Source organism: Doryrhamphus excisus, linkage group LG2 (assembly GCF_037039965.1).
Source record: "Doryrhamphus excisus strain RoL-2023G ecotype Guam linkage group LG2, RoL_Dexc_Guam_v1.1, whole genome shotgun sequence".
NCBI classification, from domain to species: domain Eukaryota; kingdom Metazoa; phylum Chordata; class Actinopteri; order Syngnathiformes; family Syngnathidae; genus Doryrhamphus; species Doryrhamphus excisus.
In genome coordinates this window covers 3,439,477-3,453,707 of record NC_136358.1, presented here as the reverse complement: position 1 = coordinate 3,453,707, position 14,231 = coordinate 3,439,477, and the positions used below count along the sequence as shown (strand labels likewise).

At 44.3% G+C, this 14,231-nt stretch overlaps 3 protein-coding genes across 5 annotated transcripts; 1 reads left to right on the top strand and 2 right to left on the bottom strand.

Annotated features, from left to right (window-relative positions):
* The first annotated feature begins 445 nt into the window (after window positions 1-445).
* LOC131126455 (low density lipoprotein receptor adapter protein 1) lies at window positions 446-4,662 on the top strand. The gene is made up of 3 exons (XM_058068994.2): window positions 446-708; window positions 2,171-2,856; window positions 3,986-4,662. Exons 2-3 carry the CDS (start codon window positions 2,184-2,186, stop codon window positions 4,069-4,071), a joined length of 759 nt encoding a protein of 252 aa, XP_057924977.2. The 5' UTR covers window positions 446-708; window positions 2,171-2,183; the 3' UTR covers window positions 4,072-4,662.
* On the bottom strand, window positions 3,210-7,646 carry LOC131126454 (uncharacterized). 3 transcript variants are annotated; one of them, XM_058068992.2, is made up of 9 exons: window positions 7,394-7,646; window positions 7,107-7,178; window positions 6,965-7,036; window positions 5,836-6,023; window positions 5,675-5,729; window positions 5,435-5,600; window positions 5,175-5,372; window positions 4,994-5,076; window positions 3,210-4,896 (listed from the first exon to the last, which is right to left on the bottom strand). In XM_058068992.2, exons 1-9 carry the CDS (start codon window positions 7,406-7,408, stop codon window positions 4,834-4,836), a joined length of 912 nt encoding a protein of 303 aa, XP_057924975.2. In that variant the 5' UTR covers window positions 7,409-7,646; the 3' UTR covers window positions 3,210-4,833. The 3 variants fall into 3 exon arrangements, with proteins under 3 accessions (XP_057924975.2, XP_057924976.2, XP_078651699.1); XM_058068993.2 differs by having other exon boundaries at window positions 5,675-5,726; XM_078795573.1 differs by having other exon boundaries at window positions 3,212-5,076.
* Window positions 7,647-7,810: 164 nt separating this feature from the next.
* man2b2 (mannosidase, alpha, class 2B, member 2) lies at window positions 7,811-14,138 on the bottom strand. Its single transcript, XM_058067051.2, has 19 exons — window positions 13,933-14,138; window positions 13,723-13,869; window positions 13,524-13,629; window positions 13,129-13,301; window positions 12,952-13,061; window positions 12,709-12,886; window positions 12,435-12,633; window positions 11,568-11,758; window positions 11,332-11,497; window positions 11,118-11,254; window positions 10,483-10,760; window positions 10,223-10,414; window positions 9,911-10,154; window positions 9,724-9,834; window positions 9,460-9,664; window positions 8,784-8,930; window positions 8,588-8,700; window positions 8,396-8,513; window positions 7,811-8,223 (listed from the first exon to the last, which is right to left on the bottom strand). Exons 1-19 carry the CDS (start codon window positions 14,059-14,061, stop codon window positions 8,114-8,116), a joined length of 3,054 nt encoding a protein of 1,017 aa, XP_057923034.2. The 5' UTR covers window positions 14,062-14,138; the 3' UTR covers window positions 7,811-8,113.
* Between the last annotated feature and the right edge of the window lie 93 nt (window positions 14,139-14,231).

Here is a 14,231-nt window from a genome sequence, read left to right as displayed (position 1 = left end):
TTAACGCTAATAGAATGAACATTTTGGACATTTTTATGCAACTTAATTTATAATTGTGAAAAATATAGACATGTTCTTTGAAAATACTTGTAGTGGTGGTGTCCTTATATTTTTCGGTTTAAAAAATTTATGTGGTCACAATCCCTTCATTGGTTGACTGTAAAACTATAAAGTTTATGAAAAGATTACCATGACAAGGAATGGGGTGTTTTATTTGAAGGAGCTAAAATGACACAATCATGTCTCCTTTTTTTTTTTCAAAACAAAACAATTCCAGAAAGTGTAAAATAACTCGTTGACTTGTTTAGATGGTAATGTACAGCCAGAGTGATTTTTTTTCACCTTCTTGTAAATAATCGCTATACCAACACCCCCCACACCGCGCGTCAACTTGGTGTGGTCCCACCTCGCCACTCTGACGTAGGGGCTCGTCCACGTGGTGCGAGCGCGCGTTCTCGCTGTTTAAAACAGTTGTGCGCGAGCTGTCCTCAGTCACTACCGTAGTAGAGTAGCTTAGCATGAAGTAACTAGTCTGAGTTTAGTAAAAGGTGTCACCTTCACCGAGGAGATAAGACAAAGCAGATGTCGTTTTTTAGTACAAAATTGTCTTTTTGTTTATTTTTTATTCTAGCAGTGTGTTTGCGAGAAGAAGCTCCCACGTTTTAGCTGAGACGTTCACGGACATCGCTTGCATGAAACTGTGTCCAGGTAAGAAAATGATTGTCGGACCGCCATTGCATCACAAATGCACACATTTAACACTTTTTAACCAGCTCGTTTCTGTCCATCATGTCGCATATCACGTCTGACTTTACATAGTTACCTGCTCTTATGTTATGTTATGTTCAAGTCGGCGTGGAATTAGAATAATCTTCAAAGCTATAAAGAGTCCTTGTGCTTCAAATGTTGTGTAACATTCAGAATACGATTGTTTAGCTGGAATACAATATATCATAAATTGCGGTAATGCACTAAATGTACATGCGCTAGGAAAAAAAAATTGTATATATATTTTAACACAAATACAAAATTCTGTTAAAGAAGACTGGAAGTAATAATTAGTTTTTTCAAGGTAATATTTTCTATATACTGAAATTAGCAACATTCCCATGACATGATTGTGACAAGTGGACTTCCATGAAGTCCTTGTTTATAAATGGAATATTTGGAGAATATAAGCCATTTAAGACATAAATTATGGTCATTATGGTCATGTGTCACAGTAAATCTGTTCCGGTAGAAGAAAGGGTGGCGGAAAGGAAGCGACATCAGGGGTTCAGAGTTGAGTTTTAGCTTGCTGTGGCAACAGTAGCCTGTGTTTTTTTTTAATGATGACGATTATTGTAATATTGTGCCTGTTGTGAGATAACTTAAAACTGAAATAAAAGCCGCTTGATCCGGCGATCAAGTCTGGTGCTTGTGTATCCAAATAATTACTGACATCTAGTGACCACGGTAGAGTACTACATTCACATTTTGAATTGTCCTTATTAGTATTATTTACTAATGGGCCGTATTCAACCACAAAACAGCATGATTTTCAAACCGAGGGATATGACTATTTCAATAAGGGAGAAAAAATATCATCTTTAATTAAACTTAAAATCAAAGAATGGAATGTCCATTTTAAGTCCATGACTGACATGTCCACTGGCGAGACTTGAGACACTCCTAGTAGCATGCCATTGTTTGTACAGAGCAGACATATTTACTGTAAGTGGGAATGCAAGGCTGCTTCCTGCACAGGAGGAGGTGGTGTTGGTGGTGGAGGTGGTGTTGGTGGTGGGTGGGTGGGTGGAAGTCAACTAACAAAGGCCAGCAAAGCGTTTGTTTCTGCACACTTCTGACGAGGTGATGTTGACAGAATGGATGAGAAACACCAACACTTTCGACACAATGGAGAAGAGGCGTCGCTGTGGTTCTTGCTGGGCGGTGATACAATAGCAGGCTGATGGTTGCATAAGTTTGAGGTCACATACAGTTCTTTTGAGAAGTTGCATTATGTTAGTTTTTCTTTAGAGCAGCGTGTTTGCACTTCAGCGCTGTTTGCCCAAAGATTTACAAGGCGTCACTACAGTGAAATACGTCACAGCATCTGTAAGGTGCTAAGCAAATGAGACGTGGAGATGATTTAGCCGGGCTTTCCACTGATGTAATCTTCTCGTTCCAGACAGAAGCAGTGGATGCAACGACACTCCTTTTATAGCAGAGAGGTGGAAGAGCGCTATCGGCTTCACAGAAGACCAGCTGACCGCAACACAGCACACGCAAGACCCGCCATGTCCCTCAGCACGTTCCACCTCATGCAGACCCTGAAGAACTCCCCTGCGGCGCTGCGGCGACACTTCCGCCGTGACCGCACGGAATCCCTGTCGCACGGCGACCCGCTCTTTAAGGTCCACTACCTCGGCACGGAGAAAATCTTCTCTCTGGATCGCGAGCAGGCCCAGGTCGCCATCGGCCGCTTGCTGGAAAGCGTGGGCAACGGGAAGAAGCTGAGCAAAGATCACGCCTTGGTGGTGCGGCCTCGATACGTGGAGGTCAAAGAGTTGAGCACAGGGCGTCAACTCACCAAGACATACCTGCAGGACATTGCGTACTGCGCCGCGGACGCTACACGCCCCAACGTCTTCCTGTACATCTGCAAGCACCACGGGCAGCAGCTGCAGTGTCGCGTCTTCTGGTGCAGCAGGGCCGAGCGGGCGCGGGACATGACCGCTTGCCTGGCACACTCCTTCCAGCAGGCGCTCAGCGACTGGCAGCAGGATGGCGAAGTGTGCAGGAGGCGCACGGAGGAATCGGACGACTCGCCTGAAAACACCAAAAGCTCCACGCTGCCTGCCGGTCTGGGAAAAGGTACGGCATCTTGTGGAGTCTCTATGGTAACATTTTGGACCAGATTACTAATAATAACTGACACAATTCATAATAGAATTCTAATACCCACAGCACGCTCACTCGATTAATAAAGATTGAGTCATTTAATTAATGCATTAATTCCTCTCACAAGTTAATAACTTAGTTGGTAATAGAAATGAGACTGAAAATAATCCAAAAGTCCAAACCCACAGCATGCTTGTTTGCCTGTCTGTGTGGGGCTGCACGGCGATCGAGTGGTTAGCGCGCAGACCTCACAGCTAAGAAACCAGGGTTCAATTCCACCCTTGGCCATCTCTTTTTATTTGCCCATGTCTTAAAAATATCATTTAAACAACAAATTGTTAAAAAAAAACGGAATGACAAAAGAATGACAAATCTGCAGTAATTTGACAAGAAAAAGTAATCAATTTCATTGTAATATTATAATTTTTGTAAATATTAAAGAAATAATATGTTGTAATATTATTAGAAACAAACAAAAGAAAGTTTTGGAAAATTATAATATCATGGGCGGCACGGTGGTCGTATGGTTAGCGCGCAGACCTCACAGCTAGGAGGCCAGGGTTCAATTCTACCCTCAGCCATCTCTGTGTGGAGTTTGCATGTTCTCCCCGTGCATGCGTGGGTTTTCTCCGGGTACTCCGGTTTCCTCCCACATTCCAAAAACATGCTAGGTTAATCGGCGACTTGAAAATTGTCCATAGGTATGAATGTGAGTGTGAATGGTTGTTTGTCTATATGTGCCCTGTGATTGGCTGGCGACCAGTCCAGGGTGTACCCCGCCTCTCGCCTGAAGATGGCTGGGATAGGCTCTAGCAACCCCCACAACACTTTCTATGGTAGAAATAATCAGGACTCAAAATAAGACTCCCGTCTCGATGCACCAAATTACGCATGTGCCAAAAATCTATGCAAATATTTGATGTGCTAACTTTCCCAGCCTGGGGAACCTCGCTCCATTCACACACCGCCTCACATACACGTGCTGGTCTATAAGAAGACGCCCGTGAGCGAAGAAGCTTCCTCATTGGCGTCCATTGACTTTGTTGATTCACTAAACACGACTTGACCGCCTGTGTTGTCTCTTTTTTTTTTTTTTTTAAAGTTCACTGGAAGCATAGAGGCTCTGTGTCTCGGAGCCCCCTCAGAAGCATCACCAGGAGGGGGTCCGCCTCGGACAGCTGGAGCTGAGCCTCCCCAACGAGGAGGACTGGTGCTCTTTCTTCTCCCCTGATTGGCTGCTGGCTTTTTAAAAAGGGTTGCAAAGAAGGTTGGCCTGAAGCTTGAAGACCAAAAGTCCCAAAACGATGATTTTTTTGCCAGCACTTTTTTCCAAAATGATTTTTAAATGAATCATTCCTTAACCTGCTCACAGAGGAGTAACATTTTGACTTTTTTTTTTTTTTTAAACGACATGTTGGCACTGCTTGGAAGGCCGCCCAGCCGTGACTTGCTGCTTTGTTTATCACGGAACACTGGGAACGCTGTGTCCTGTCGAGAGCCTCTTCTTGGAATGTGTGGCCATGCACCTGCATTCCCTAGCAAAGAGTCTCCTTCTCTTCTTCCGCGTGCGAATGTGACTACTCTTGGTCTCGTGTTCACTCGGACCATAAGCATCACTTTAAACAGAAGGTCTTATGGTTTACAAACATGAACCATCTCAGTCTCACCCGAACCGCAAAAGGTGTTTTTTATTATGTGATGTATCTTTACAAAAGGGACATTTTATCAGTGTTTTTTTAACATAATTATGTACATATTTAATTAAATATCTTTTATACATGTTTTTTTCCAGGTGCCTTCACTTGCACTCAAAAGCCCTTGCGGTGTCCAACAAGACAAATGTTTAACTTGGAATGATGGATGAACGTGTTTCCATGACTGACTTACAATGTTATATTTGGCCTGAAGAGGGAGAGTGTGTGTGTGTGTTGATGCTGGGGGGCAAAATGTTCATAAAAGGTCCTGGCGGCAGTCATGTGACACGTTTCCCATGGTTGGAAGTGTTAAAATAGCCTACAAATAAGGGGCATGTTTTTATGCCTTCACAGCAGGAGGAGGGGGCGGGGGGTCAGTCCTCTGGAGAAGACTCGTGCTCAGTGGGCGTGCTCACCAATCTGGTGTTCCTCTTCAGCTTCTGCACCTCCATGAGGGTGTAGACGTGGACACGCCTTAGAGACTTCAGCTCCTCCACCACTGCAAGGAAGAAACAAAACATAGCAAAACAGCACCCTCTAGTGGCTACAATATAAAAGCAAATCACTGATAGTGATGTTGAGTTGGTTCTCCTATACCTTTGTTGTAATGCAACTCGTTACGGTTCCCGTAGACCACATACATCTCCAAGAAGTTGAGTAGCGCCCCTGTAACGAGAAAACGCTCGGGCGCAGGAAGACTTTGAATGTAGCGCATATCCAAGGCGAAGGGGTTGGACGGGAAGGGGACGGTGCAGAGACACACCAGCTCGCTAACCACGTCCCACACACGGACCCCTTCAAGAAAAGAAGATGTGTTAACCTCCAGGAACGGAGTCGGACTCAAACTGGACTCTTACCTCCGCCCTGCCAGTCTGCAATGGATTTGAGCTTCATGGGCGTGTCCTTCAACATGGAGTCGCTGCCGCCGATGCTGACCAGACGCTCGTGGTTGGAGCGTATCCAAGCGTAAGGACGCCCGTATTTCACGTAGCCTGCCAGCAGGAAAAGGGTGCAGTTCACTTCCTGTAGAGGAGATATGGAGGTTCTTCAGATGTGCACGTGGCTATTTGGGGAAAAATACAAAAGTTTCCTCTTACAGGCTCTGCGATCTCCCCATCACTGGGGGAGGCGGGCAGGAGATGCTCCTCACTGCTGGAAGCAAAACAAACATCTTTTTGACCTGTGGGCGTGTCTGAGTGAAGTGGGCGTGTATGATTTTTTATGGGCGTGTCAGTTCAATCAGGTAGCGTTTTCTCACCTGTTAGCATGTTTGTCTGTCTTGGGGAGCGTTGAAGACGTCGTTGGTGGACCTTCAGGCCCTCCAGGCAGCGGGGAAGCGGGCCGACTAGCCAGGCTGAGGGAGCTGCTGCTGTCTGAAGCGTCGCTGCTGCTGGAGGCGCTGCTGGAGGACGCTCTGGACACGGCGAAGCCCGGGGAATGCCAACCCTGCAGGTCAGAGCTAGCAGTAGTTATGAAGACACTCACTACTTATCAAAATATCGAATACAAAATATTTACACCAGGGGTCTCAAACACATGGCCTGCGGGTCAAATGTGGCCCGCAGGACACTAGTTTGAGGCCCCCGCCTTGATATGAAAGTTTAAGTTTGATATGGATGCTGTATGGTATCATGTACCCAGAAAAAAAGTATTATGTTTGATTAATGTTCATGTTAAAGGTTAAATAACTGTTAATAGTTATCCTCCCTATCCGTGTGGAAGTGGTAAGTTTTTGGCTATTTAAGTTGAAAGGAAATAACTTGAATGCTACCGTTTAGGTTGCTAGCTGTCTAGTTTGCGAGTTAGCATGTGTCTCCAGACCCTGCAGTTGCGCAATATGTTGTAAATAAAAAAAGTATAAATGTGACTATAGTCGTGTTTTGTCATGTCTACAGGGCTCTAATAATGCTTTGTTCATTTTAATCTGAAAAAAAATTATTTCTCTACCCACCAACTATACGTGGTTTTTATTATTTGCCGTTTTATTATTATTATATTTATTTATTTTATTTTATTATTATATATTTTTTAATATATTTTATTTTTCATCTTATTTTGTGCAGAAAAATGAAAATTAAGATATTTGAGAACAGTGGAATGTTTTATCAGAGCTTTTATTGTGGAAAATCGGAACCAAAGCACTGAAAAAGTTTGTATATTTTTCTGTTTTTAATACATGTGGGTTCTTTTTTTGAAAAACCTGATGCGGCCCAGCCTTGCCCAGACCCTAGCTCCAGTGGCCCCCAGGTAAATTGAGTTTGAAACCCCTGATTTATTATTTATATATATTATATATATATAATTATTTATTTTATTATATTATATATTTTGTATATATTAGATATATTATTTAAAAAAACAACTATTCTCATGACATTTGAACTGACCAGATCTTCATTGACAACAGTCAACAGCAGCTCCTCTTTGCCTCTCAGCCAAGGCTGGAAGTACTTAAAACCCTACCAGGAAGAAAGAACACAAGCTTTAACAGTCCATTGTGTTCCATACAAATATTTGCTTTGGTCACACCTGCAATGAGCCCAGGAAAGCCAGATCAGACAAAAAGTACTGCAGCTTCCTCCTCTGTTCCCTCTCTCGTTTCTGCAAACATATTTAAACGCATATAGAAATATCAAAGCTACAACTCGTATCATAGCAACAGGAGCATCGCCTTGTTTTTGCAGCATCCCTGGACGATAATAAGTCACATATAAGAGGCTGGTTATGAAATCACACAATGACGCATGCTTTAATTATAATTAAACCTCGGTGTAGGTGATAATTGTTACAATTGAGTACATTGTTGAATGACTTACACTGACGCTGGTCATCGTGAGAGGAAAACAACGTTTTTCGGTTTAGCAGCTATTTTGTCGTCGCTGTTGGCGTGTCGTCCTCTCTTGGTTCATGGCTCACATTTTAAGGCTGCGTTGCTGTATTTATACTTCATTGTGTACACTTAGCTCATTTAGACTGTGTGGTATCGTCCCAAATCTATTATTGTCGCAGTGTTCGTTACCTTACTTTCTCGTCTCTCCTTTTTTTTGTTGTGAATTTGCCCTGCCAATAATGACAGCGCCCTAGCGGCGATGTTGCGACATTACTTCCTAGTTGTTGTAAGGCAAGGGTTTGTGGCGCCCCCTTGTGGACAAATGTATACAAAGCACATCTCAATAAAACAGAATAATTGAATTTATTTCAGTAGTTTCCGATTCAAAAAAGTGAAATTATATTCTACAGTGAAACATTTCTAATTTCTTAAATAATTTTGACAAGTACAGCTTACTAGTAAAAAAAAAGTTAAATATTGTATATTGTTCACACACTAATCAGCAAATGAACTGCAAAAACTTCCTGAGCCTTTAATTCATATATTGATCTCTACTCATTAGCTCCTGCTTCACATGATGAAGCCAGAAATTAACTTAAAAAAAACTTTATTCAGTCAGAGTGCAAAACCCTTAAAAAAATCATCACATGTGCAAAAATGAGCAAAACATTCAACTATTTGATGCTAAAAATACATGGAGTCATTGTCACGGGAGACGAGGTCCGGACTTGAAGTAAACAAAGAAAGTTCTGATCTGTTTGGGCGAGATGGTCACTGAGAAAGGTTCCTTTTCAATCCTGCTGGAGCGAACATTCCCTGGAATCAGAAGAAACATATCGGCATTATTGTATGTTGCTGTCAACTTGGAATTCTTTATATCTTTATTTTTATTTTATAAGATGGAACTTAGCTCGGATTCTTCCTACTGTAAACCGGATGCACTTGAATGGATGCATTCATTATGATGCATTAGGATTATGAGTCTTACTTGAGGATACGTCTTCTGTAGTTTTCCATGTCCACCTCTGCATGCTGGCTACATCCCAGGTTCCTGTCAGGGAACGCTCCTCCACGGCCGACACCTCCCCGACAGCCTGCAGCACATCCTGTGCACACAAGAAGTGGAAAGTAAGTTGACCCTCACGACTCGCTTCAATGTTCCTCAATGTGATGTCCCCACCTTTAAATGTATGGTGACCGGCTTTGAGAGCTCGGGGTCTTCACCCTCCTCAAAGATGTGCATGATCCTCAACAGAACGCGGTCGTAGTTCGGTTCAGGCTGCCGATGCTTGTCTGAATGGACGTAATTCAATTGGACATTTGATAAAAAGGCATGAAAAAGTCAGCTGCTAAATTTGTCTCCCCACAGCTGAGACCTGAGTGGACGCGGCCGAGGTGGACGTCATGATGGGAGCTGTAGTTCCAACCGGGGATGCTGAGGCTGAGCAAGTGGAGGTTGGGGGGCAGCACCAGGACACGTGAAGGAGAACTTCCTCTGGGCTCCTTCTCAAGAAATCCTTTCTCTGAAGAGCACAGAAGACCAGCACCAAACCAGGCGTGTTCAAATTTCAAACCAATCCAATGTAAGTCAATAATAATAATAATAATAATAATAATAATATAACCTATTTCAACTTTTGTTATATGTGAGTGACCAAGTAAATTAGTGGAATACAATAAAATAGGATCCACTTCAATGGGTTCTACTGTATCTAATAATATATCTCATTAATTATTCATTCATTTGATTGTAGTGATGCTGTGGTGGGCGGCACGGTGGTCGAGTGGTTAGCGCGCAGACCTCACAGCTAGGAGACCAGGGTTCAATGTGTGGAGTTTGCATGTTCTCCCCGTGCGTGCGTGGGGTTTTCTCCGGGTACTCCGGTTTCCTCCCACATTCCAAAAACATGCTAGGTTAATTGGCGACTCCAAATTGTCCATAGGTATGAATGTGAGTGTGAATGGTTGTTTGTCTATATGTGCCCAGGGTGTACCTGAAAAATGAATGAATGAATGATGCTGTGGTGCCACACCCCATAATATGTTTCATACCTTCTTCTTCACATGGCTGGTCGATGACCATGACGACAGGTGTGTGCTGCAGCTCCAAGGCTGCCCGCTGGTAGAGCTTGGAGGTCAGACCCTTGGAGCCCAGCATCATCCATAGCGTGGGTCGGACCACCGAGCTGTCGTTGAGGGTCAGGTTGTAGCCGAGGTTCCAGGGAAGGTTGTTCCACAGACGTCTGTGAAGCATGACCTGGGAAGCGTACAAGAAAATAACATGTGCTTTGAGCCTTGGAGATCGTGTACGTCTACCTCAAGTTGTCCACTGGTTTGGCTGGACACTCCGTGGGCTCGCTCGCTGAGCAGCACCAGCCTGCTGAGCTCGTCCTCAATGTAGGCCGTCCGCACCATGGGGAAGTAGTTCTAGAAAACAAGACGGGACTCAAAATGCATTCTCTCGTGCTGTTAGTACCACATGTTGGAAACCATGACAGCGTACTCTGGCTAAGGTGTTGTTGGTGAACTCCGTGTGCGTCCTCTTCATCATCTGGTAGCCGTTATCGTCCGTGTAGAGACTCCGCTCGCTCTTCAAGGACGAGCTGGTTCTAAAAATGACTTCTGTATTAATGGGAAGGGGGCCCAGTGAGTACGTCTGCTCCAGTCTGTGACACCCGACCTTGCCCCCAAAGCACCGCGGGACCCGAGTGACGACAGAGAAGGCATAGTCATCATCGCTTTCGTTTCTGCATCACAGGAGACCATCGTGAGCGGACAAGTAACCTGGTTAGATGACAGCAATGTGGCGACGCACCTGAAGAAGTACTGTCTGATCTCAGACATCACGATGCCGGGGATGATCTCCATTTGCACGGCCTCGTATGCCCGCACAGCTGAACCGTTGGCACTGAACATGTAGTTATCGGAAATGGGCCCGGTTTGCACGTCACCGTTGGCGTGGTACTCCCAAAAATCCTGCGTCATCCGTATCCTTTTTTTGTCCTGCCTGGCAAGAACAGACGGGATTTTATCTCCAAAACGTCCTTAAAGCGGAGGATCATGGACGCCACCTACAGGTACGTGATGCTGTGCAGTAAATTGGTGTCCTGGTCAAACATGAGCTTGTAAGTTTCACTCAGAACCGGAAGAAGCCTCCTGGCTGTTTTCTTCCGATTCCGGACGCTTCGTCTTTCGAACGGTACCCCCTTGGCTTCAAATGTGTCGCCGCACTTGGACCTCTTGGAACACGGCTTGTCTGAGAACTTTATCAAGTACTTCCTGTGCTGGAGGCCACCTAGCTCCACCAGGATGAAGAGGTCATAGGTCCTGTTCGATAAGGCGGACTTTTGGATCTGTGAGTGGAACAACAATGACTTATAATGTTGTTTTAAGGGGTTATTATGCTATTCTAATAGCATAATAACAACATAATACACATAAATATTTATGTATTTACTCTCCTGTAAATGTGTATTTACTCTCATGTACATAAATAACATAATACACCCCTACAATAACAATGTAGGGGTATAATGGTACAGTACAGATGGTACTTTAAGGGAAAGTGGACAAAATTATTAAATTATAAAAACTATTGATGTTGCGCTTCAACTAATAAGAAACTTTCATTACCCAAAAATAATTTATAATGTTTAAAATGTTTAATGTTTAAAAATAAATAATGTTTAAATTGTTGCTACAAAATCTACCTGTGCAGGCACGGCTTGTCTTGCATCATCAAAGACTCTTGCAAAAGGAAAGGTTACAGTAATGTTGACAAGAGTGGTGATATTCCATGCTAACGGGTTGTAAACAATGATGTGCTGCTCCAATGTCTGGTGAGCACCTACAAAGAGATAAATATTTGCATCATATCGATACCGATACTATTATCAGTATCTGCAGTGATAAACAAAACAAGACCTTTTGTGCGGCGGTAGTTGTTGCCGTCTACGTCGAGGTTGTGCGGCAGCAAGAAAATAGCAGCCAAAAGCTCGTCCACACCCATCATGGCCTGTTTGAGATGCTGTAAGTACATCTCCGCCACTCTGGGAGACTCGGTGCCCGTGATGCCATCGTGGTGCTGCACCTACACATAAAGAGATGCTATATTTAGATGCTAATTCCAGGTGAAATATATTCCGTTTGCATCACACTACCTCAGAGACGGCCCAGCGGAGAGCCCTCAGTTTTGCCAGCGCCCAGTCTTTCGCCACGGGTCCGTCTGGGTAGTCGAGGCGGTATCGTGTGAAGAGAGTTTCTGCTGCATGAAGTTGGGAGCTGGCTCGTCTTGCTACACCTTTCAGGACGTTTCTAGAAGCATAAAAGCCCGTCCACGCCTGCTGGGATGCTAACAAATAGGACACAGGGAGGAAAGTCAAAGTTTCGACAGTTTTTGCGCCGATTTGCCACAATGGAAACCATTTTTGTTTACACAACTTGTGACTACACGGTGGTCGAGTGGTTAGCGCGCAGACCTCACAGCTAGGAGACCAGGGTTCAATTCCACCCTCGGCCATCTCTGTGTGGAGTTTGCATGTTCTCCCCGTGCATGCGTGGTTTCCTCCCACATTCCAAAAACATGCTAAACATCCAAATTGTCCATAGGTATGAATGTGAGTGTGAATGGTTGTTTGTCTATATGTGCCCTGTGATTGGCTGGCCACCAGTCCAGGGTGTACCCCGCCTTTCGCCCAAAGACAGCTGGGATAGGCTCCAGCACCACCCGCGACCCCCATAAGGATAAGCGTAGAAAATGAATGGATTAAAGGGATACATGAACATTTGGGGCGGTCAAGTGGTTAGTGTGCAGACCTCACAGCTAGGAGACCAGGGTTCAATTCCACCCTCGGCCATCTCTGTGTGGCGTTTGCATGTTCTCCCCGTGCATGCGTGGGTTTTCTCCGGGTACTCCGGTTTCCTCCCACATTCCAAAAACATGCTAGGTTAATTAACGACTCCAAATTGTCCACGACGAATGAACTTGTGACTTTAATGTGAACCAGCAAGAATAGAAAGAAAAGAACCTGTGGAATAAGGAAGGAAGTCTTGGCTGCCACGGACTTCCCAGACCAGATCTGATTGGTGGACGGCTAGGAAGTATTCGCTAAGTGTCGCATACTGGACTGTTACCCCAAACTCTTCACTCTTCTGGTTGATGTAGTTCATTAGGGGGTCCATGTTGCTGAATTGCACTGAGGAGTTGTAGAACTGTTTGTCACAGCCCTAACACACACACACACACTTTAGTACACACACACACATTAGTACACATTCAATGGATGTAATGGATGTTCTCACCCAAGGCCACAGAACATGTTTAGTCTTAAACCAGGCAGCCCTCTGCTTGATGTTCTCCACCATGGTCTTAGCATAAGCTTGCACTGTTGCCTTGGTGACGGGTAAACTCATGTTGGGGTACACGCCATCTTTAGGGGGGTCGGGAAACAAGACCACGCCATTCCAGTAGAAACCAGAGCTGACGTGTCGGCACAAACGTTATGCCTCATGCTTAATTAAAGTGTCTGTTATGATGAAGATTACCTGTTAGAAAATGGCAGGTGAGACGGCGTACAGTAGCTGAACTGGTCCATAGTGTGAGTGAAGATCTGCTCCTTCAAAGAGGAAGATCCTCTCCACATAAATTGTAATTTCTGTGGAAAGAGAAAGAGACGTATAGATATAAAGATGCATCTGGACATGCTGCTGTGCTGTGACGACCTTGTTTTGCTGCATTCGGTCTTTCAGGTCATAGTCGATGCGAGAGATGATGTGAGCGTTGAAGCCAGCCAGGGCGAAGAGCACTGGTGTGGTGGCGGAGGCTCCGAACGGATCCACGTGCCACGAGAACTGAGGACGCACCCCAAACGTGTCATAGAGGAAACCGTGGCCCTCTGAAAACACATACAGACCTCTGAAACCAACACGACTAACAGCGTTTCGATACCAAAAGTGGTATTTGCTGATGATTATAATTAACATAAAACACAGAACAAAGATTTTAGGTAAACCAACAAAGCAAATCTAAAACAAAACTTATTTTAAATAAAAAGTAGCAGTTATCCTGCTCCTGTATTGACTTGGTGTCGAGCTAAACTTGGTGTTGTAATGTCTACCCGTCATCTGCAGGATCTCATCATCTAAATCAGTGACTGCTTCATCGTGCATCACTTGACCCCCCAGGATGAACTCAAGTCGGCCCTCTTTCACAAGCTGCCGGACCTAAAAGGTAAGACGCGCCACATGTTAGAGTATATACTGCACTCTCATATTCATCAATTCAAGGTAATAGAATATGAGTAAATGAGTCAATACTTGTTTCTTGTGTGAGTCTGACGCCACATTATCCCACCACAGTCGAAAGAATTCCTGCTCCACGGCGATAAACTTCCGATGTTTCACTTTTGACAGCTCCTCCGTCACACTAGTGTAAACATTGGCTGCATAGGCGTGCATGCTCTCCTGTGGCGATTATACTGTGCTTTCATTTTATGTTTGAATGGAAGGAAAAACCATCAGTCTTACCTGGATAGTGTACACCCAGCCCACATCCATATGACTGTGCGGGATTACAAATGCCTGAATTGGCTTGTTTTCACCTGTCGACGCATATGAGCAGGAAATAAAGTAAAAGATAACAGATATAAACCTCATTTTTACAGAAAAAGCGCCAAACAAGCACCGACTTCCTTGTTATGTTTGTGACGCGTCATGTGACTCGCCTTAAGAGCACTACGGAACAACAGAAAGGTCAAACAAACTTGAGTGCGCTTTTAAACTTATTCACCGTAAACTGCTTAATTCATCGTGTTGCATATTTGGGG

Excerpts from the sequence above, each read along its gene's own strand:
- LOC131126455 (XM_058068994.2), top strand. The coding sequence starts at position 2,184 with ATGCAACGACACTCCTTTTATAGCAGAGAGGTGGAAGAGCGCTATCGG. Across the intron at positions 2,857-3,985 it reads GCCTGCCGGTCTGGGAAAAG|TTCACTGGAAGCATAGAGGC; the intron begins GTACGGCATCTT and ends TTTTTTTTAAAG.
- LOC131126454 (XM_058068992.2), bottom strand. Across the intron at positions 6,024-6,964 it reads CTGTTGTCAATGAAGATCTG|GGTTGGCATTCCCCGGGCTT; the intron begins GTCAGTTCAAAT and ends TCTGACCTGCAG. Across the intron at positions 5,077-5,174 it reads CGAGTTGCATTACAACAAAG|TGGTGGAGGAGCTGAAGTCT; the intron begins GTATAGGAGAAC and ends TCTTCCTTGCAG.
- man2b2 (XM_058067051.2), bottom strand. The coding sequence starts at position 14,061 with ATGAGGTTTATATCTGTTATCTTTTACTTTATTTCCTGCTCATATGCG. Across the intron at positions 10,761-11,117 it reads GACAAGCCGTGCCTGCACAG|ATCCAAAAGTCCGCCTTATC; the intron begins GTAGATTTTGTA and ends TTCCACTCACAG. Across the intron at positions 8,224-8,395 it reads TACAGAAGACGTATCCTCAA|GGAATGTTCGCTCCAGCAGG; the intron begins GTAAGACTCATA and ends TTCTGATTCCAG.